This window comes from Sminthopsis crassicaudata, chromosome 3, assembly GCF_048593235.1.
Source record: "Sminthopsis crassicaudata isolate SCR6 chromosome 3, ASM4859323v1, whole genome shotgun sequence".
NCBI lineage: Eukaryota > Metazoa > Chordata > Mammalia > Dasyuromorphia > Dasyuridae > Sminthopsis > Sminthopsis crassicaudata.
In genome coordinates, this window is record NC_133619.1 from 473,230,751 (window position 1) to 473,254,131 (window position 23,381).

Here is a 23,381-nt window from a genome sequence, read left to right on the forward strand (position 1 = left end):
TATGAAACATAAATCTGTATGGACCCAATAGAAAGTGTGATTTTCTCTGCCATTCAGCAGCACAGTATAGATACAAAAACAAGGAATGAACAATGGAAGTGATCCAAAGTTGAGGTTTTGCTAGATGTAATCAGCAATATGATGAGAGCAAGGAATTTAAAAGAAGAGGATAATGTACAATTGTGTTCAATTGACTCCTAAGGAGACAAGATGGAGGCAAGTGGCTAGAACAGAGGAGAAAGCTGGAAGAGAAGAGAGGGTTCAAAGGATTGGAAGTCATTGGTGGTGAGGAAGGTTAGGGTAATGAAAAGGAAAACTCAGGGAAAGTGAAAAGCCAATAGATTAAGACCAGTTAAAGGGATTTCAGAATTCATTGAAGTGACATCATTGTGTGTGACTAAGGTGAGATGGAGAAACAGCTCATGGAAGAAAAGTAGATTGAGGAACTGAATGATTAGGGTATTTGAAGAATAATCATTTATGTTGTAGTTAGTCCCCAAGTGAGAAGGCAGGAGTTGGGGGGGGGGACTGAAAATTTTAAGAAAGATATCAAATTAATTATAGAATGAAGGGGGGTAACCTAGTCGTCTGTATTTGGAGGGGCAGGTAGGTGGTACAGTGGATAGAGTGCTGGGCCAAGATCAGGAAGACTCATTTTTGTGAGTTCAAATCTGGCCTCAAACATTTACTAGCACCTGTGAGATCCTGGGCAAATCACTTAACCCTGTTTGCCTCAGTTTCCTCATCTGTAAAATGAGCTGGAGAAGAAAATGGCAAATCACTTCAGTGTCTTTGCCAAGAAAATTCCAAATGAGGTCACAGAGAGTCAGGCATGACTTAACAACAAAAACCAGGTTTTTGATTGGGTTATAGATATGAATAATATGAACCTCAAAGATAGAAAGGTTACTGAATGAAGGAAGAAGAGAGAGAACCCAGAAGTGGCAATGAGGAGCAAAGAGTACCTGCCTTGACCAGGGAGCCTTAAAATTCCAAGGATTTATAATTCTATTAAGAAGAAATTTATTTAGTTCTCAAAATTCATAATTTTGTATTTAAAGTATAGTTCTTTTCACTTTTGTAAATGGTAAAAATATTTCCTCAGCTCAAGCACATTATTTACATTTTAAAAAGGGCAGTCATCAACTATGTTTCCTCTCCTTCCTGCATTGATCAAAGTTGGAATCCCTCCTTATAACAAAAAATAGTAAAATGCTTACAAGGCTTTGGACTGTAACAAATCATGGAGGATATAAAATGAACAGGTATTTTTGAGTCAATAATACTTTAAAAATGACTGAAAAAAAAGAATATACACTCACAAAAGGAAGATGTCCTAAAAATTGTCATTAACAGAATTGACTACATCCTTAAAGCCATTTTTATGAAAATTTCTTTGTGTAAGTGTTAAAACAAATTCCAAAGAAGTTTACTTATCTCATATTGAGATTTCCTCAATTTTTTCTCACTAAGCATTCCATTACATTACTATATGGCTGAGTTTACAGCCTACCTGTACTAGGTTTTAATTTAGGAAACAATAGAAAGTGATGTGATGGAAATTATGGGCTAACTAGCATTCAGTAGTCATGGGTCCTTTCACATCTGTGTATCACTTTTGACAAGTCATTTAACTTATTTAACATTATCATTTCATATTGTTCCAGTTAGCATAAAGATGCTTGCCACACCACCTTCATTAGGATTATTTTGATGATTTAATAACACATCTCCATGCACTCCGAAGTTTGCAAATCCCTTTTTTCACAACCTATTAAATGGCACAATTATTATGCCCATTCTAATGACTAAGTTTGGTTGTAAATTTTCTGATGGCAGTGATTGTGTTTTGGCTCCTTTTTTTGTATCTCTTGACACTTAATAGGCACATAATAGTTATTTAATGAATGTTTATTGACTAATAATGTATCTAGCAATGTAATTGATAAGCTCATCTTTGTGCATTTTTGCATTACTATTTGCTTTTGGCTTTCCCCCCTTAGCTTGAAGAAGGGACCCCGAAACTCAAACTCCTTGAAGGAGAGATTCTCCTTCAACTCTGTCTATGGGATCTCACCTGAGGGAGACAAGATAAACAGCTTCATTCTGTTATCTAGGTGGGCTTGGTTCAGTCCTAAGCTAAAGAAGTCCAACCCTATTCAATTGAAGATTTTCTATTCAATTCTAACTCCATCCACCAGCCTCATCAGCAGGCCTGGCTTGTAGCCAAAGACTTTTATTATAAAAAGAGCCAACTTGAAGCTCAATCCTTGCAGAGGACCTGCCATGCCATGCCATGCTATGCCAAGGAAACCTCTGCCCGTTGGGATGATATTCTCTTCCAGTGCTACCCTCTCTTTATCCTCACCTATTTCCCTAACGAGACTTTATACTTCTGTGTTAGGATTTCTCTGCTAGAAACTTTACTTCTCTGTCAGACTTTGCTTCTAAGGAATTCAGCCTTTCTATTCATGCATAGTAAAGACTGACTTCCCAATGCCAATAACAAACCTCTTTTATCAAACTAGTCTTTTCACATTTGTAAATTCCTTTATGAAGAATCTCTGCACCGCCACAAGGGAGTCCCTAAAACTCCCTACCCTTGTGCCAAATCCCAAGGGGTTGCAGGGGAGCCAAACTTCTGCCACTAGACCACATTATTTAACTCCCTGACCACCAGAAACCCTAGTCTCATTTTATTTCCCTAAATCTAGACCTCATCACTTGGTTCCCTGACAAAAGGGAACCCCAAAACCTAAACCTCATCAAGGTAAGAGAAATTAGATTTTAGGTTAAAAAGGAATATTGGCAGCATACCTCTGAATGAGATAAGGTGAGATCTCTCAAGACAGTTGCGAAAATCGAGTAAGGCTTCATCTACTTCAGAATTCTAGTAGGCCTGAAGGACTTTGAAGTTCAAGTAAAGGACATTGCCTTCCCCTCCTATGATATCTCCCCATTTCATCCAAATATGGGCAACTATGTACTTATTGGTCAAGTTCAATTTCATGGGTAGATCTCGCGTTTAGAATGTAAGACTCTCAGCCAATGAGGATGAGGGTCAGTGGTGGGAGGGGGCGTTTTGCGTTAGGGATTAAAGGTGCTGTCCTGCCCACAGGAGGCGCTTCCTCTCTTCGATAGTCTACTCGAAGAGTGGGACGCCCTTCTCGCGAGAATGTACAATAAACTTTGCTTTTCTCTAGAGCTCTCTCCAGCTTTTTTTTATTAAATGGTGACCCTTCACCATTTCCGTACCACACAGTTTGGGGGCTCGTCCGGGATCCTTTACTCGGTGAGTAAGTGAACTCCTGGGTGCTAGTGGGATGGCGCCCTGCCTTGATTTAGGCAGCCCGCCAGCTTCCAGGGGCTTCTCCTTGCTCCCTGACGTAAAGTGGACCCGAAGTGGAGAAACTCAGAGAAAAGCAACGGAAACTCCGCGGCGAAAATCCCAACCGGTTGGTGGAGGACAGATCAGTCAAGAAATTTGCTGCGCAGCAACCCAGAGGTAAGCGTCCTGTGAAGCCCCTTGAGTCTAGTTATAGGTTCTGGAGGGGGCTGTAGACGGTAGACAGGAAGAGAGCTAGGCCTTCCTGGGTGACTGAGTTAACTGGTGACAGTTAGCGTGTTTGGGCGTTTAGGAGTCTGTTAAACTCCTTCCAAATTCAATGGGTGTGGCCTAGTCCCAGCCAGCCCTCGCGGAGAGAAATGAGAAAAATATCAGAAAATACCGGTAGATATTCCCTTGGGAGATAAATTAAGTAATTGGAACAAACTGCCAAAATATGAGGAAAAATAAAAAGCAAGAAAAAGCGGATAAGGTATTGTTGTTTTGTTGCAGACTGGTGGTACCAAAAGGATTAAATGGTACCTGAAAGGAAGGACCTGAGAGGATTTAATTCCATTAGCCCTTCCAGGGGCCTTCGGGCCGGGAGGAGAAATATGTCTTTTGAAGCAGGGGTCGTTTCAGCTGATCAGAAATAGCTGTTAGTAAATCCCATTTGGGATCAGAAACCCTGTACATGGGGAAGTTTGTGGGATTGAGCCAGTGAAGATGGTGGCTTCCTTCCTCTTCCTCCCACGTGTCCTGACTGCAGCAGGGCAGAAGAAACCGCTATTTGGTGAAGTTCATTGTTTTAAATATGATAGCAAAGTAGTTTTATATTATTGGGAATTTAAAGCTGTGATTGGGATTTTAAGTTAAAACATAGGTTTTTAAAACAATGCTGGTAGCTTACTTAGGGGAGGTTGTGGTTGTATCTCCCTACTTAGATGGTATGTTTGCTAGAGGTATTGGGTAATTTGTAACTGAGCTATGCCTTAAGTGTTTGTCAGCTCTGTTGGGCATGTATTAAGTTTTATGAAATTTGGGTCAGTTACGTGCAAACATTGAAGTGTAAAGTTTAAAAATATATACATATATATTTACTTAAAGACGGGACAGGAAAGATTGATTTGTAAAAGTAATTAATAGTTTAAATGGAGCTATGATATATTGGGTCGGGAAGCATGGTGGTGTGGGGGAAGGGTGACCACGTGGAGAGGTCCCTCTTCCCATTAAGTATAGTGGGTTTTTTTTTTTTTTTTTTTTTTTGTTGTTGTTTGTTTGTTAGTTTGTTTTTAATAACTGCACCTCCTTGCTGATTTAGATATTAATTATTTCTACTGTTTAAAGGAACAGCCTACATTTAGATAAAATCTTTTGGGACTGAAGCTAATATTTACTTGGAGTTTTGAATTCAGGTATAACTGTTTGCAGAGGTCGTTAAACTCCACCATCTGGAGGTGGGATGGTTAAAATTAGGACAGCTACCTGAAGTAAAACTGCCTTAAATCATGCCCCTGGTTTTTCCTCTTATGTTTGTAATCAGAGCCAAGTGGTCAGTGAGATATACATTGCTAGGACCGCTCCCACTTTGCCTTTCTTTTTGAGACGAAGCTGGCAATCTCTGGAACCCCAATCCTAGACTCCTGACTATAGATCTATATTCAGATGCGTTTTTCATGTTTTGCATGATCATGGTGGGGAAAGAACTTTTGACACTCAATCCCCTATTAAATATACAGAGAAGATGAAATGAAGGGGTATTCAAGTTAGAACAATATTAAATCTAGAGGGCTGGGAGATGGCTCACAGATTCCATAGTGTTGAAACATGAGGCAATACTATTAGAAAAGAATGCTCCATAATCCAAGATCATAATTTTAATCCTGCTTCCTTTTTGTCCCCTGGAGAACAGAACTATTGCTGTATAAAACTGTATGACTATTGCTATTTTGGGAAATTTACTAGTCTGTTGTGTATAATCTGATAATTTCTGTAAACAGGGGGGGAGGGAAACTGAGATTTCAACTGGTCAGAAAATTGGGAAAAACTGATGTCTTATTTCAGTTCAGGCCTAATTGGAAACTACTTACTCTTTGCTTACCTCATCATTTTGGTTCCCTGATGAAGGACCTCGAAAATAGACATAATTTGGGTACTGAATGGAACTCTGGAAAAGGTAAAAGATTTTTTTTCTTTTTTGCACCGGACATCCAGGCTGCTTCTGGCCTGGATCGTTGTTAGAGCTCTATGCTCGGCACAATTCTTTTAAGCATTGCTGCGATTGACAAAAGGTCTCCTTTTGTCTTGCTCTCTTGTCTCTACAGATAAGGGAGAGGCTGCAAAAAGTTGAAAAAGCTCTTTACCTGTCCACTAGCTAGACACACCTGATTTTAGCAGATGCTGGGTTTGGAGAAGGCTGCAGAGACAAAAGGCCTTTACAGGGGACTCTAGCTGAAAATTTGCTAGACTATGATTGGCTAGCTTATGTTTTAACTTTGAATTATTGTCCTGACTCAGTCCTGCCTCAGTTTCCTTGCCTCTTAGTTCTGCAAAAACCCCCCCCTGCCTCTATCAGAATACTTGATAAGACCTTATGTTTCAGAATAGCAGAATGTCTCTCCCATTACAAGTTAATGGGAATCTATTATCAAAACTTCTTGAATTCTCTTGTGTGGAATTAGACATTCTGTATATGATTGTATTTGCATTGGATGTTTTTAAAAACAAACTGATTTGTATGAATAATGTTCACTTATGAAAGATCTACTTGGATATAAACTCATTGGGACAAATTCCTTATTGTTATCAACACAAGGTTATGATAAATATTTGTTTAGAATTTATGTATGGTTCTTCTAGGATGGTAAATGGGAAAAGAAATGGGTTTGTTAGAACTTCCACTGTTACCAAGGGCAGCCTATCTGCCCATTAGTTGGCTCAAACTTGTGAATTGCTGTGAATTGTATGCTTTAAATCAAGCGTTAAAATTATTGTGTGACCAAGATGGGAATATATATACTGATTCTAAATATGCCTGGGGTGTGGTGCATGTATTTGGGAGGATTTGGGAGGAAAGAGGATATGTAAACAGTAAAGGTAAAGAACTGGTTCATCATACACTAGTCAGAGAGATACTAGAAAATATTCTGACTCCTAGGAATATAGCAGTAATACATGTAAAGAGACATCAGATGGGAAATTCTTTTGAGGTAAGGGGAAATAGATTAGCAGACCGGGAGGCCAAGGGAGCCGGAGATCAGGAAATCTCTCATATAATGGCTTTGATACCTGTACTTCCCCCTAGTCTACCCTCTCCTAGTTTTACTCAGGAGGAAAAAGAGAAAGCCTCAACTCTCGGAGCAGTTGAGAACTCGGAAGGACGATGGCTCTTACCTGACGGCAGAGAGGTACTGACCAAAGCAAGTCTGAGGCAAGTCCTTCAGCAACTGCACCAGGGCAGTCATTGGGATGTCCAAAACCTGTGTGATGCTATACTGACAAGGTATGTTTCCCCCGGCCTATATACTATGGCTCCACAACTGGTGGACGGTTGTCTTGTTTGTCGAAGGACTAACAGGGCTGCCCAACGCCAGCTTCCAAAAGGGGGACGACCTCCTGGAATCAGACTATTCCAAAGCATCCAGGTGGACTTTACTGAGCTGCCACCAGTGGGTCGAGTTCTTGCTGGTCATAGTGGACCATCTGACCTCATGGGTGGAGGCATTCCCGTCAGGCCGAGCAACTGCCTCGACAGTAAGTAAGGTCTTATTAGAACAAATTATTCCTAGGTACGGAATGGTGGAGAGGATAGACTCGGATCAGGGAACACATTTTTCTGCCCAGGTATTGCAGAATCTGATTAGGGCCTTAGAAATCACTTGGGATCTCCATACCCCTTGGCATCCTCCCTCTTCTGGGAACGTAGAAAGGATGAACCAAGAAATAAAACGGCAGCTGACGAAGTTATCTTTAGAGACCCAACTACCTTGGACAAAATGCCTTCCTCTCGCTCTGGTTAGAATCAGGACCAAGCCACGTAGAGATATTGGGCTTTCACCTTATGAATTATTGTATGGTCATGCTTTCCAGGCTTATCCTAAGGGAGACTGGGACCCTATTTTAGAAACTAAGGATTTGTTTGTTAAGAGATATGTTAAATCATTGCTGGAACATTTGCAAGGACTTCAACAAAAAGGGCTAATAGCTCAGACTCCTCCTCTAGGTTTCCCTGTTCATAGAATTCAGGTTGGTGATTGGGTGCTGATCCGTTCCTGGAAGGACGAGAAGCTGACTCCGTGCTAGGACGGACCCTACCAAGTGATACTGACTTCAGATACTGCGATTTGCACCCAGGAACGAGGCTGGACACACCACACCAGGACAAAAGGACCTGTGGCGCCACCTTTATCAGAGTGGACAGTTGAAGACAGGGGAGACCTCCAATTACATAAGAGGAGGGGACCTCCACTGAATGGGAATTGTAACTGTGTGACTTTTCTTACTTTGGGTCTCTTTGCCTGTTTGTGATTTGATATATTTTCCTTTGGGAAGTTCACCTTAACTTCACGGTGTTATAATAGTTGAACATTATGAGGCTCTCCCTAAGCTTTGGGTTTATCTATTTCCTTATGACCTTCTAGAGATGAGAACCAATTTCTCCTGCTCATGCAGAATATAGGGAGGACATTTAACTTATCAAATTGTTGGATCTGCGGTGGATCCCAACAATTGAACCAATGGCCATGGGTACCTGTCCCCTTAAGCCCAGCCTGGATCCTTAGCAACAGATCCCAAATTCATAATGGGACCGGTTTCTGGAATTTAGAAGAGAAACATCAGTGGTCATTGACCAAAGATAGGAAAGGGAAATACTGCTTAAATCAGACAGGACGAGGTTCGAAGCTGGGAAATAGTGTTTGTGAGTGGACTTATTCGAGAACAGACCTGAGGCCAAAGACAATTGACTGTACAAAAATGTCTAAATATTGGCGGGATACGGGGAGGAATCCTCAATTGAAGTGTGGGAAGGACTAGAAAGACTGTACCTTGGATGTTCTCCCAGAAATAGGAGAGCAGGGATATTGCTATCAACAAGTCACTACTGCTGAGTATAGTGAAGTAGAATGGGATATATTGAGATGTATAAAAGAGAATAAGAGGAAAGGGAACATATACATTGGGTACAGTTACCAATGGGGTTGGTATAATGTCACCCCAGGGACACCCGGGCAACATGGGACTCTGTTTTCCACATTTTGGAGTACCTCTAATCTAACAGGCCAGTGGCCAGTTGCCAATTGTAGTTGGAGAAAAGAGCAAGGTTTATGAAAATGCCAGTATGACCCCTTTGTGGGGGAAGCCCCCTAGGGACGAGAGACCAACAATATTACCCTTTTACAAGGAATAGCTCAGACATATTTCCAAGGGAACAACCTGCTCTAAAGGGTCATTATTGGATCTGTGGTTTAACTGCCTATACTCATCTGCCTCTTAATTGGACAGGGAATTGTTATATTGGACTAATAAGGCCAAGATTTTTCTTTCTTCCCGAACAGGCAAACCAATATTTAGGGATTCAGTTGTATGATAATTTGGGAAGGGAGAAACGGAGTTTAGATACCTCCATCACTTGGACTGGAGATGCAAATGGTTGGGGTGAGGCCTGGCCTCCAGAAAGAATAGTCAAAGAGTATGGGCCAGCGACCTGGGCTCAAGATGGAAGTTGGGGATATAGAACTCCAATATAGATGTTGAACAGGATAATTAGGCTTCAGGCAGTTGTAGAGATTATCACCAATCAGACAGCTGAGGCACTACATCTTTTGGCTGATGAAGCTACTCAAACCAGAGAGGCTATTTTACAACATAGACTTGTGCTGGATTATTTGTTGGCTGAGGAAGGGAGAGTTTGTGCTAAACTAAATTCATCCACATGTTGTACAAACTTGGACCTCACCATTCAGTACTTCTTGGTGGTCCTGGTTTGGGGAAAGCTGGTGGAAGCAGCTCCTTTGGTTTGGCCTTATAGCTCTTAGTGGTGTTATATTACTCCCTATCTGCATCCCCTGTTTGATCAGATTAATAACCAGAATTGTCCGAAATTCATTAGCTGGAATGGTTAGGCTAGAGGAAAAAGCTGAGGGGTCTGTTAGATTGAGGGTATTAAAAGGACAAGGATGGGAGCCAGTAAAACAGTGGCAACAAGAACCAGAAGGAAACGAGGAATTTGATAGGGAATGTGAGGTTATGTTACAAAAATTTGAAGAGATCTCAGTGTACAAAATAAGAGGAGGGACTGAATGAGATAAGGTGAGATCTCTCAAGACAGTTGCGAAAATCGAGTAAGGCTTCATCTACTTCAGAATTCTAGTAGGCCTGAAGGACTTTGAAGTTCAAGTAAAGGACATTGCCTTCCCCTCCTATGATATCTCCCCATTTCATCCAAATATGGGCAACTATGTACTTATTGGTCAAGTTCAATTTCATGGGTAGATCTCGCGTTTAGAATGTAAGACTCTCAGCCAATGAGGATGAGGGTCAGTGGTGGGAGGGGGCGTTTTGCGTTAGGGATTAAAGGTGCTGTCCTGCCCACAGGAGGCGCTTCCTCTCTTCGATAGTCTACTCGAAGAGTGGGACGCCCTTCTCGCGAGAATGTACAATAAACTTTGCTTTTCTCTAGAGCTCTCTCCAGCTTTTTTTATTAAATGGTGACCCTTCACCATTTCCGTACCACACACCTCTATACCCAATGTGCAATTAGTATTTTTCCTTTTGCTGAGAATGATCCTAAGAATGAAAAATATGCTGAGTTCATTGTAGAGTACCAAGGAAATTGAACCTTCAAATCACTGTGGGGGTATTCTGGGATAGAGGACTCCATTCTTTTTGTAACTTTGTAAGGGAAATTAATATAGTGAGGATAGAGGATGCTAGTGTGGATTTTCATAAATTTTAATTAGATACATAATTATGTTAGAATGTTAGAAATCATCTAGTCTTTTACATTCCCTTCTAATTGGCTCAATCTTGGTAGCTTTTTCCTCTTTCCTTTGACAAGGCACTGTACCTTATTATTGTAGTCTAGAGTATGACGGACAAGGGAGAGAAGGAACAGGTGCCCAATTCAAGGAAGCTAGTTATAGTGTGAGAAAGGAAGAATTGGGTTTGAGCCCAGCACTTCTAGACTCTTAGACAGGTTCTATGATTTACTATTCTATACTACCTTTCCCAAAACATTAAAAGTATTGGGCTAAAGAAATAGAATGTTTCCTAAGTTTGGGCATCTCATTCATGTTCCATGCAAAGAAACCCAGTGTTTCCTAAATCCTGTGGTGAATATTCTAGCAACTTTCCAACTCCATTCTGCTGTATTCGAGAAACAGAGTAGTTAATTGGAAGCAAAGATGATAACTCTTTAGAGTATGTGTGTAGACGCCTAAGTCACTTGAAAATTAGTACATTATCTCTAAATTCATAATTCAATTCTGTTTTTACATATTCTATTTTACTGCATTTTATTGCTTTGAATTCAGTTATCAGACAATATGATGAAAGATCCATATATGTATGGAATTCATGAGCTATGAATTTGAATATATAAGTACTGCCAACTGCACCATGAAGGGGGATGCAACAGTAAAGAAATCTGAATTGGCCATTACATTACTATAATAATTTCTTATCATTAATGTGTATAGAATCTATGATTTTGTCAGACTATATCAAGTAAAGTATAAAACAGAAATTGCCAAAAATGTTTGTCATGGTCATGGAGGACAGGATGTACAGCCAAGTTAAAATTTAGCCATAATCACATTAATGGCCTTACTTGGAGTCCTAAAACTTTTAATATATTTTAATAACTAAATTTCAATGTTATTTCCTTTGTAATCTTATAAGGCTTTTTTTTTTTAAATTTTAAAAAAAATTCTGAGAAAGCTTCACCAGACTGGTGGGTTTCATGGTACAAAAAAGGTTAAGCACCTCTGTCTAGACTATGATATGCACATTTATGTTAGTCTGAAAAGCTAGACTATCCACATATATATTGGACTAACTTGGTGACTGAAAAATGAATTGAACAAAAGAGCAGTTTGAACTTTCAAAAACTTAAGTTTTCCCCTGAAACAAAGGCCCACAGTTTAGCAGATATTTTTTCAGTTTAAAGCTGCGAGTTGTAGACTAATAGTCTCTAAAGACTTGCTGCAAATTGCCCCCAAATGTAAGGTGTTGGGCATAGGACTATAAATATTACCAATGAATTGGGAAGAAATGATGTAAAGAATATCATTAGATTTTGTATCTGAAAAAGTAGACCAGACATGTAATAAGACCCAGAAATGGACATTCTGCATGCACCACACTGGCACCTAAGCAATGTCAGAAAGACCTCACCACAATGTATAGTTCTATTGCGAAAGATTTAACTTCAGGTCTTTTATTATTCAAGTCTTTAAATCATTTCTTGAGTCCTTAAAAAGCTTTTTGATTATTAGTTTTTTCTTTATCTGGTTTTGACCTATCTTAGGAAATTTTTCTTGGTGTCATTTCCTCAATCTTTCCACTGTTTGCTAACCCCTTAACTCTCAGATGGATGTCTTTTGTTGTGATGGGGAAAGACACTTATGGAATTATTGCTGAGGGAAGACTCCTTTAAAGGCAGCTAGTTAAATGTCCCTGGGATTATTCTACTTGCAGTTAGTTTCAAATTTTCTTGACATTAGTTGCTAAAGGTATTTATTTGGGGATGGGGAGATGTTGGGTAAACTTTGATGTGATTTCAAAAGCTTTTTTTGGTCTATCCGAAGTTGCAGGTAATTTCACTTTGTAGTAGTTTTGAAGCTGTCATACTAAATTCACTGGGCTGGGATCAGAATAGTAGTGGACAGAGTAGCCCTACCCTTGATTATGATTACTGCCAGACTTATGACTGCTTATCCTATACCCAGTCTTACACAAACCTTTCTTGATCTTTTGCTAATACTTCACCTTTGTCCCTATTAAAATATACTTTTTATTATGCCTATTTGTTAACGTCACATTTCCTCATTAGACTATAAACTTCTTGAGGTTGGGATCTGTCTTGTTTTTCATCTTTGTATCTTCAATAATACATATCAAACTTAAAAATGTTTGCAAAACATATATATATATAATATATATATATATATATATACACACACACACACACATATATATGTCAGACATTATATATATATATATATATATATATTTATAAAAATGTTTTGCAAACATTTTATATATTCCATTTGATCCTCAAAACTTTATGAAATAGGTAGTTATATATCTCATTTTACAATGAGGAAATGAGAAAGTTTCATAACTTCCCTATGGTCACACAGCTAGAAAATGGCAAATTTGAATTCAGATCTTTCTGAGGACCAAGGCCAGCACACTTCACAGAATACCACCATACACCAGTGCCAGTGTTTGGAACTAAAGACAGCAGAGATCTGTACTGAAGATCATGAAACATTCTCAAACATGTCATGTATGAGAAAATAATGCTTAAAAGCACAGATTCCTCAGTCTACAGCAACTACTGGATCCTGCTTCTTTTTATGTGGTAGGCACTCAGTAAATTAATTTCAATAAAAATAGTTTATCAATGAATTTAATAATGGTTTGACAATTTAGATTCTATAAATTAATTTTTTTCTTTATGGTTTCTACTTTCACTATTCAATGTTTATTAGTCTGCCATTGAACTCCATAAAATCTCTAACAAATTAAAAGGTATGTTAATTCTTATGTCACTGTAAATAATTCTAAAGGGAAAAAATTTAAATGTGGCTGTACAAAGAGTTTTCTAATATGCTCAGACTTGAGACTATGTACCAATGGTTAATGGAGAGCCACCTATCCAAAGACTGACAAATGTCTTACCTTTCCGAATCATCATTTAAGCCTTACTCTCATAGGTGCCTCCCTCCCATTCCCAGTCCCTGAAGTTCTTTTCTTTGTAACCTCCTGTGGTAATCTCAGCAGCTGACGGACAATCTAAGATAAAGCAGCACCCCCCGCCCCAATGTATAAATCAAGTCCCAGTTTCTCTCCTAAACTCCAGTCGTGCATCACCCAGTGGTTTGACTTGACTACCCCATAGGTATCTCAAAGTCAACATATCTAAAATAGAATGAATGATAATTCTCCCTAAATTTATACTTCTAGACTTCATTTCTCTTGAGAACACATCTATCTTTCCAGTTACCCAGGCCAGCAGTTTTTTATTGTGTCCAATTCTCCATTTGGGATTTTCTTGGTGGAGATCCTAGAGTGGTTTATCATTTCCTTCTCCAGCTCATTTTGCATATGAGGAACTGAGACAAAGCAGGTCACACAGCTTATAAATATCTGAGACCAAATTTGAATTCAACTCTCCTTGACTCTTAAGACTGAAGCTCTATGGCAGCCTTAAGTCATTCTAAAACTCTTTTTCAATCCCCAAATAAGTAAACTTTGTCAATTCTTCTACAATGTCATTTTACCTATTCTCTCCATTCAATGACCACCCCAATCAGGCCTTCGTTTCCTCTTGCTTGGGCTTGCAAAAGCTTCCTAATTAGTATCTCTAATTCCAATTCAATAAGAAATGATGAACAGGCTGATTTCAGAAAAGCCTAGGAAGACTTACATGAACTGGTGCCAAAAGCTTCCTAATTAGTATCTCTAATTCCAATTCAATAAGAAATGATGAACGGCTGATTTCAGAAAAGCCTAGGAAGACTTACATGAACTGGTGCCGAGTGAAGTGAGCAGAATCGTAAAAATTCCAATAGACTTAGATCTTTTCAGCAATAATAATCCAAAACAATTCTAATAGACTTTGGATGGAAAATGCCATCCATATCCAGATAAGGAATCTGCATCCCAAGGCTCTTCCTGGTCTCTCGTCTGCTCACTTAAGAGCTGACTTTTTTTGCTGATCTCAGTGCAAGTCCAGGTTGTCTGTTATTTCTATGCTCTGCCATTCTAGCCCAGTTTCTCTCCAGAATTATATTTTCATTTCATCAATTACATAAAGAATGCAGGAGATCTGGGGATATTTTTTTTTATGTTAAATACAATATATGTATATATATATATATATGTATATATATATATATATATATACAGTTATTTTGCTGCACAAGAATCAGACTTTGAAATAAGGTAAAATTAACCTCTGAGAAAGAAATAAAAAATACAGGTGGACAAAAACAGAGGGAGTGGAAATACTATGTAGTGGTTCACACTCATTTCCCAGAGTTCTTTCGCTGGGTGTAGCTGGTTCTATTCATTATTGAACAAATGGAAATGATTTGGTTCATCTCATTGTTGAAGAAAGCCATGTCTGTCTGAATTGATCATCATATAGTATTGTTGTTGAAGTATATAATGATCTCCTGATCCTGCTCATTTCACTCAGCATCAGTTCATGTAAGTCTCTCCAGGACTTTCTGAAATCTTCCTGCTGGTCATTTCTTAGAAAACAATAATATTCCATAACATTCATATACCACAATTTCTTCAGCCTTTCTACAATTGATAGGCATCTATTCAATTTGATTTGGAAAAATTTCTAAGCAAAAGGAAGGCATTCAGGAGAGAATGAAAATTATGAATAGAAAGATGATTGGAGGGACAAACTCTCATTAGAGGTTAGAAGGCTGGAATCAAGAATGCAAGTAGAGGAACTAGCATTTGCAAAAAGGGTCACCTGTTCTGAAACTAGGGAAAAGGACAGAATAGGGAATGAAGTAATTTGGAGTCCAGAGCAGAGGGACACAATTTTTTCAGTCAGGTACTTGCAAAGGTCCACTGCAAAGAAGTCTGAGGTATATAGAGGTATCGTGTCTACATATATTTTTGAAATTGGGACACAGTCTGATGAAAACAACAAAAAATTTATGCATACCAATTACATGCAGTATGAACAATCATGGTATTTTTATCAATAATCAAAATTTATAAAAGCATTTCTCAACTAAAGGATTCATAAAACATTAGATGATACCTCCTGGTGAATTATTAGCCGGACCTTCTTCAAGTCACTGTTTAAAAAGTATGCCTGTATCACAATGAATCATTATATGAGAAAAGCTGAGCTGATGGAGTAAGGAGTGAAATAGGGAGGAGGGGCCAAATTTTCAGAAATCTTAAGCCTTCTGAAGAAAGTTTTTTTGAAGTAATCTCAGAACTTTTAAAAACAATGCAGATTTAGAGGGACATAAGTCAGATAAAGACTTGGTCAATGATAAGCATCATAAAAATTGTTAACTGAGAGGTAAAGTTAGGTTGTTAGCCTTAAGAAAGTTATAGTTAACGAACTTCATTATAACTTCAAAATGGCTGAAGCTTTCTGCATGTGCTTTTCATATTTGAGCAGAAAATGTAAAGTTTTCTGGAAGGAAGAACTTTATTTACTCCTTTATGCTTATTTTTGCTTTAGTAGACATTAGTGATAAATTTTACTGGACAAAAGATCCTTGTCTTGAGGGCATTCTGATTCATAAAATATAAAGTTAAAAATAATATTTATATTCCTTGAAAAAATTCCAAAGGCACAAGTTCTTTTATCCCTTTTTTTTTTGCCCTAGGTGATTATCTTTCTTTCTTTCTTTTTTTTTTTCCTCCTGAGACTGGGGTTAAGTGACTTGCCCAGGGTCACACAGCTAGGAAGTGTTAAGTGTCTGAGATCATATTTGAACTCGGGTCCTCCTGAATTCAAGGCTGGTGCTCTATTTACTGAGCCACCTAGCCGCCCCTCCGTAGATGATTTTCACAGTTTAAATGGGTTAACCTGTAATTTGAAAACAAAAATTTATTCTCCAACCAAGAGTTTAAAATATTAACTTATCATAATAAATTTCTTATTAATTTATATTCTCAAATTCTGAAGTGGCAGATAAATTTATGAATTATCCAATTTATTATTTTGGGAAAAAGTTAAGTTAATGACTTAAGACACAAAGGATAGGAATTTCCCCTCATCCTCCAAAAAAGAAAAAGATGTATCCCACCCCCACTGCACAAAATACTGATAAAACAGATGCTGAGACTATAGACAATTAACATAGGATGTATTATGAGCAAGAAGTTGCCACCAGCAGTTTCCAATATTACTTATACAAAAAGACTTCAAAATAATATAAAGTAGATTAGTTCTCTTGGGCTTTACCATTTTTCAATGGCAGTTGGTACCTGTCAGTCAAGATTCTGAATGCCAGATCTAGACAAAAAATTCAGCACCATTGGTTACATTAATTTTCTTCATTATGTAAATATAAGTCTTTAAATTTACAGATCAAATTTACAGATCCTTCAGGAAAAAAATGGGATTCTGTTGGGACATTAAAATATGAAGATCAAAATCTATGGTTGAAAACTGATTTTCACATCTATTTTATTATTCAATGTTTTATAAAATGACATGGAAGATATTTTGTTCCTTCTTAACAAAAACTGTCATTTATTTATGTCTTAATTTACCCCCCCCTGCCCAATTTCAAAAATTTCCTAGGTATTTACTATTTGAAATCATACTTACATGGTAGTGAATGTAATTTATTCCTTTACTATTTGGAAAAAATTTTGCTGCCACTTTTCTAATTTATACTAACCCAGACAATAAATTGTAATGAAAACTGGATAGAATGGTGCTGCTACATGGTACAGTAAGATAACCTATCTATAACATCCTCAGAATAGCATGTGGGAAATAAATATGAGTGTTCTTTTAAATTGCACTACAGCATGTATTTTAATTATAATTAAAGAAAAAAATATGCTATTAGAAAGGTTTTTATGCAGTTATTTTTGCTCTATTTATCAGCAAGCCTAGAAAATGTTAGCAGGTATAATACAAATTTGTAAGATAGTGAGAATAATCATCTAAGATGGAGGCTCACAGAACATCAGTAGAATTTCAAAACATCACTACACCCATTTTCCCAGTAAATAATGAATATTACACAAACTGACTCAAGAGACGAACACATAATGAAACAGACAAATTAGCATTATATATACAGAATTTGCATTACAACATCATTATGACGAGGTGTATGTACATCATTAATGTTTGATGAAATTTAGTTAACTATGATCATGCAAACAAATTTTTGATAATTCACAAGCAGTTTTAAGTTATTTTTCTTATTTTTAAAATGATCTCAAAGATATATTCAACATAAACATTTTCAGTGCAATCAAGTCAATGAAGAAAATATAAAGCTAGCTTTTAGTCTTTATTTTATAGATTAAAAACTTGCACTTGCACTGCTCAAACAGAAGTAGCCTATTTAGAAGAATTTTGCTAATGGAAATTTCACAATCAATGTACCTTTTAACCCAACATTAGCTGCCCTAGTATACAGCAGTCTTCCCATAATCAGTGATGCCATCATGGGTATAAAATGAAAAATTGTTAGATATTGAGACAGGTTGTTAAACACAATTTCTTACATTAAAAAAATGAAGGTTTGACTGCTCCATTGGGATAAAGAAATATATACAAGAAAATCAAATCATTATGATATATACATTGGAAAATGGTAAAAAGACATTTTCTAACAAAAATGTCCTCTTTATTACATCCCCATCTATTATAACCTATCTCTGAAATATAACAAAAACATTGGTAGGTTACACAAAAATGCTTCATTTTTTTCAGTGAGATAAAATTTAATAAGTTAGATATTGATTTTTTTTCTCATGTCAACTGCAAAGAAACAAAAGCATCTGAAGTAATAAAATGAGTCTAGCTAAACATAAAAGTATTAACCTATACATTTTGGTTCAAAGATACAGTTCAAAAAACTGTATAGAGGATACTGTTGAATAATTCATTTCTGTTTTTGCAGATTACAGTAAATAAAAAAATTAAACTATTCTAAGTGTAGCATAATGGTAATTCCCCTATTCCCCCAAAGGAATTTCAAATAGACCTTGTAAGATTGCAAAATCTATAGCTGCTAAGTCAATAAAAATGTAAGCTCGAAATACAAAAAAAACAAAAACAAAAACAAAAAAAAAAACTTGGTTCACAAAAAATGAAGTACAATAATAAACTCTTGGTGGAAAATTCTGTTGAGGCAATCATATACTACTGCTAGATATGAATTTCCAGAAAAGATTACATCCCATTTTAAGCACATTTTTCCCATAAACATGCAACTCACTATAAAATACAAACACTTGGCTTTCAAGAACAGCTTTATAAAGACACACTGCATCAATAAAATTTTTTTCTTTCTGATTAACTTTACATTGTATTAAGAACTATAATTTCACTAATGTTTATATCGGATTTCATATAATGTAATAATTTTCATTTTCTGAACATAATGTTCATGAGAAAATATCTACACACATTAACATACTAGACTATCAAAAACTTATTCAGTTACAGAATTTTATTGATACAGTAGATTAATAAAAACTGAAAGGGGATAAATGGGTAAGGAATTCAGTACATTATTTAACAGCACACACTTTAAAATTAAAATATTTTAAATCTCTCTTTCTTCCCTCCCCCTCCCCCCCTTTCAAATGTTCAATGCCACAAAAGACCAGAATATTCTGGTACCAATACTGAGGTGTAAATTCAAACAAACTTAAGTACTATTTCACAATTTGCACCTGTTGTATCATCCTATTAGACATCATTCAGCTGTAATGGCAGAGCAGTTTAGCACCTCTAAAGAGTAAAAGGTGCCCAGAAGTATGAACACTAGATTAGATACACAAAAGGAAAAAGACCATTCAACTTTCTAACAAATAGTGGCATGAAAATGACGCTATTTGTCAAAACTGATTTTTTTTTTTCACAGTAAAATGCCGAGTACAAATACAAACACTGACAGACACTGCTTAAGATCTAGTCTAACAAATTGTTTTCAAATCCATATAGTGAATTGTAGACCCAATAAACAGCTGGATACTGTCAGTTTTTTAAAGCCGCAAATAAAAGCTATACAAGCACTTTAGACGTCAAAAACATTAAAAAAAAAAAAAAAAAAAAAAAAGATTTATGTACAAGTTTCTCTTTAGTTCAATAGCCAACACACATTACACTCACAAAGAACCAGTCAGTATCAACGTGTGTGTGGCTAAAGCTTGTGAATGAGGAACTGCAAATGCGTGGGGCAGTAAAAGCAAGGCTCAATCTTCCTTTCTTCAATAATCCCGATGTGCATCAACAGCTTAATTAAGCTTTAAACTTGACAACAAATGAATTCCTCAAAATTTCACTTAGGAGGCTTTTAATTATGATGGTTCATCGTCTTTCCCTTTTAGAGGTTCGTCGTCGTACCTATTAAAATTAATTATTGACAGTTTTAAAATAGGTTTTGGAAATTAAGCTATAACTTGCATTATGGCTATCATATTTCAAACCCCCTTATTCTTCTTGCTTAATCTTGTTTTGGCCCCAGTCTGCCTGATGGCAGCCCAAATTACTATTACTACTATGAGTCAGAGAGCAGTGCCCATCCTGTGATCCTCCTAGAAATGCCAGTGAATGTGGAACTAGATACCACCAACATCTTGGCTCTAGGATAGCTATGGGTGCTCTGTAGCTCTAGTTTTCACCAATGCCCTTCTACTATACCCTTAATACTCTTAGACCTTTCCATTCAACCTGTAACTTAAGTTTCCCTTTATATATTGTCTCCTTGAATTAGGATATAAGCTTTTTTGAGAGCAGGGTCTTCTGCTTTTGTGTTATATTCTAGAGATTAGCACATTGTTTTCAGCACTGTTTTCCCAATATATTACATTCTTTCATTTATTTTTATCCTATTTATTTTTCCTCATCTTTATCATTTAAAGTTAAGCAACACACATTTAGGATTTTGAAAAACCATATAGTTCTTAACTCTACTACTTCCACCAAAAGAGCCCTGGTAACAATACAATTTTTCTGGAAACAAGAAATTTACATGTAGTTTGCTGAAATGACTAATGTCATAAAACTAAAAACTAATGTTTACAACAAAGAACAATGAACAAATTCACTAATCAAAGTTGTAGTTCTTGGTTTATACTTCCATTATAGATGATATAAGCCTCAGTTTGGTTCCTTTGCATGAAATTTATGTGCAAAATCATTTTATTAACCAGTCTTGAAAGGCATAAAAGCTCAATTCAAATCAACAAGTTCTGGTTTGGGGAGCTTTTTAAATTAGAAGCCTGTTGATGTATAAGACTGGGGTTACAAAGATCTCCCCCTCACAAAATTCTATCCAGCAATTGCATTCAGAAAGCTTAAATTCTACTGGTAGGATGTGCTTCTGAATGGGTAGGACACAAAAAAAGCTCAATAACAACAGAACATTAATATTTGGTGACACATGGAAAGGCCTGTTATAATAAACATCTGAGCTGTGTTTTGAAGGAAACTGGAAGTTCTGTTAGGCAGAGATAAAGAAGGACTTCATTATAGATGTAGGGAAGCCTCTAGTACCAAGGCACAGAAGTGATATATATATAATTCTGTGCAGAGGAAATAGCTAGCAGTCCTGTTTGATTAAAATAAGGAAGATCTCAAAGTGAGTTATATGATATAACACTGGTCCTGTAGACAGGAACATTATTATACAGGGCTTTTACAGCCAAGCTAAGGATCTTCTGTTTTATCCTAAGGCAAAAGTTTATAACCTGAGGACCACAGACCAGGCAAGGAGTCTATAGATAAATTTCCTGTGGAGGTCAGGAATGGGAAAGAATATTGTGAATTTGGATGGGAAAAAAAAAAAATTACATATTTATTTTCATTACTCTTTAACTGAAATTGAGCATTCAATTATTAATTTTTAAAAAAAAAATTAAAACTTATTTTGAGAACTCCTGAGGCTTAAACACCATACTCCTAAAGAGGTCCATAATACAAAAAAAATTAAAAAAAAAAAAAAATCCTGACCTACAAGCAATAGGGAGAAAAATCATCAGATTTATTCTTTTAGTCTATTAGAGAACTCTGCGGATAATAGACTGGAAGACTGGTGGGGTGAAAGGATAGTCAGATAAGGGTGGGGAAATCAGATTATTGCAAGAATATAGGAGAAAGAAGATAAGGGGCCTGAAAAAAGGAATGATTATGTGACTAAAGAGAAGAAAGATGTTATGAAATGAGGATCGACGAGATTTGGCAGCCTGTAGGATGTGGGAAGAGGGATATTCAATGTTCATACCTAGATTATGGTGAAATACTGGAAAGGATGCTGATGTCTTAAACAGAAACAGGAAAATTTGGAGGAGGGATGGATTTGAGGACGACTTCTGTTTTGGACATGTTGAATTTAGGGTGACTATGGGATATCCAACAGGTAACTGGCAATATGGAAACTGGAGTTTAGAAGAAAGATTACTTTTTAAAATGAAAAATGACCACAGGAGTATAAACATGGTAGAATCCTAATTAGTTAGTGGCCCATATGTTCCTCATTTTTGAGGATGATAATTACTGTTGTATCTCCAACTATAATGGAGAGCAAAACAATTGTGTATATATAATTAACTGAATTAAATCCTCATTTCCACTACTTACAACAAGGATTTTTGTATTCTCTATTGCACTGGATAGAAGACAGGGCCATGGACAAGTTTTTGGATAAAGATTAAAGGAAGAGGAAACATAAGCAATAATGTCAATGTATATTACAGTTGCAATTATAGTTGGATGGAAAAAGGAAAGAAAAAAGTTCAAGGAACAGATTAAATAATAATAGTGATAGAAGACTTCCAATTATCAAGTCACCTGCTAGAGCTTAGTCCCTCTACTAAAAATAGTTATTAATTTCTTGAACTGCCATAAAAGTATTTTCATATTTTAACAGGAGGAAGTTCTACTCCGGGTCTGATTCTTATAAAGTGGGAGGAACTAGCTGCTGGGATGGAAATAATAGGAATTCTATACAGAAATGACTAACATATATTAAAGTCTGTGACAAAGAAGATAAAACCCAAGAATCTTTTGAAATAGATTTTAAAAGGCTCAAAGGAATTATAAGCAGGCTTCTATGAACTAAATTTCTAAAGAAGTCAGACTGGGAGAAATGAGAAAGTTTTCAAAAATGAAATTCTGAATACACAGAGAAACAATGCTGATAAGGAAAACAAGACTTGTCTGAAGAAACCAAAAGAAAATCACAAAGGATTACCTAAGTCAACTTAAGATGATTAAGACACCTGTAAAGAGAGAGAATGGAAATAAAAGCAAGTAACAAAAGGATAAAAGTGTCATAACTCAAAAGGAGTTAGGGACAAAAAGATTGTTAAAAGCTCTGTAGGAGAAAAAAAGATTAAAGTTGGGAAAGGAATGCTATTTGAGTGAAGTGAATCCAATGATACCAAAGAGAAGACCAAGTTTTTCAACTTAAATGTTATTTTTATTTTTTCTGCTAACCTAGCATTAAAGACAAAAGTGAAAGTCTGCTGTAAAGTAGTTTATACTCTTAACATAAAAACTAACATGCTCATATATAGGTCTCTAAATAAATAAACATAAATATATGTAGATAATCTTGGCAGAGAAGCTATTAAAAACCTAATGTAGAAAGTGAAGTTTAATTGAGATCAGAACCAAATTGAGTATTCAAAGAGAAGAAGATGAGGAAGCAACATATTCCAGGTATGCCAATCCAAAGGCACCAGAAATGGGAGCTGAAGAAGTCACTAAATTCAGATAAAAGAGAAAAGATACCAGAAAGAGTTTTAAAGTATAACTATTGCTGGGGATGTGAAATAATGATCCAGCCAAGGAGACTGAAAAAGTTCACACAATTATGGGAACCAAGAGAGAATAGCAACACAAAAATTATGGAAAAGAGCATCCAGGAAAAAAGGACAGTCAAAGTATCAAATACGGCAAAAGTTCAAGGATAAAAAGTAAGAAGAGACCATTATAGTGGATAATTAAGGGATCATTGGTACTTTGAAGATAGCAATTTCAGTTGAGTGATTAAATTGGAAGCCAAAGGCTTTGTAAAAAATGGAAGGAAAGAAAGTGAAAGTAACCCAAAGTAGAAAGATTTTCTAGGAGTTTGGATGGGAT

At 36.5% G+C, this 23,381-nt stretch overlaps 1 protein-coding gene across 3 annotated transcripts in view; it reads right to left on the reverse strand.

Annotated features, from left to right (window-relative positions):
* Window positions 1-18,726: 18,726 nt before the first annotated feature.
* The window catches only part of PDS5B (PDS5 cohesin associated factor B), a 209,402-nt gene continuing 204,747 nt past the window's right edge, over window positions 18,727-23,381 (reverse strand). For all 3 annotated transcript variants that reach the window (XM_074303509.1, XM_074303508.1, XM_074303507.1), the window contains one exon: window positions 18,727-19,640. In XM_074303509.1, coding sequence (XP_074159610.1) covers window positions 19,605-19,640 — 36 coding nt within the window. In that variant the 3' untranslated portion in view covers window positions 18,727-19,604. The remainder of the gene's footprint in view (window positions 19,641-23,381) is intronic.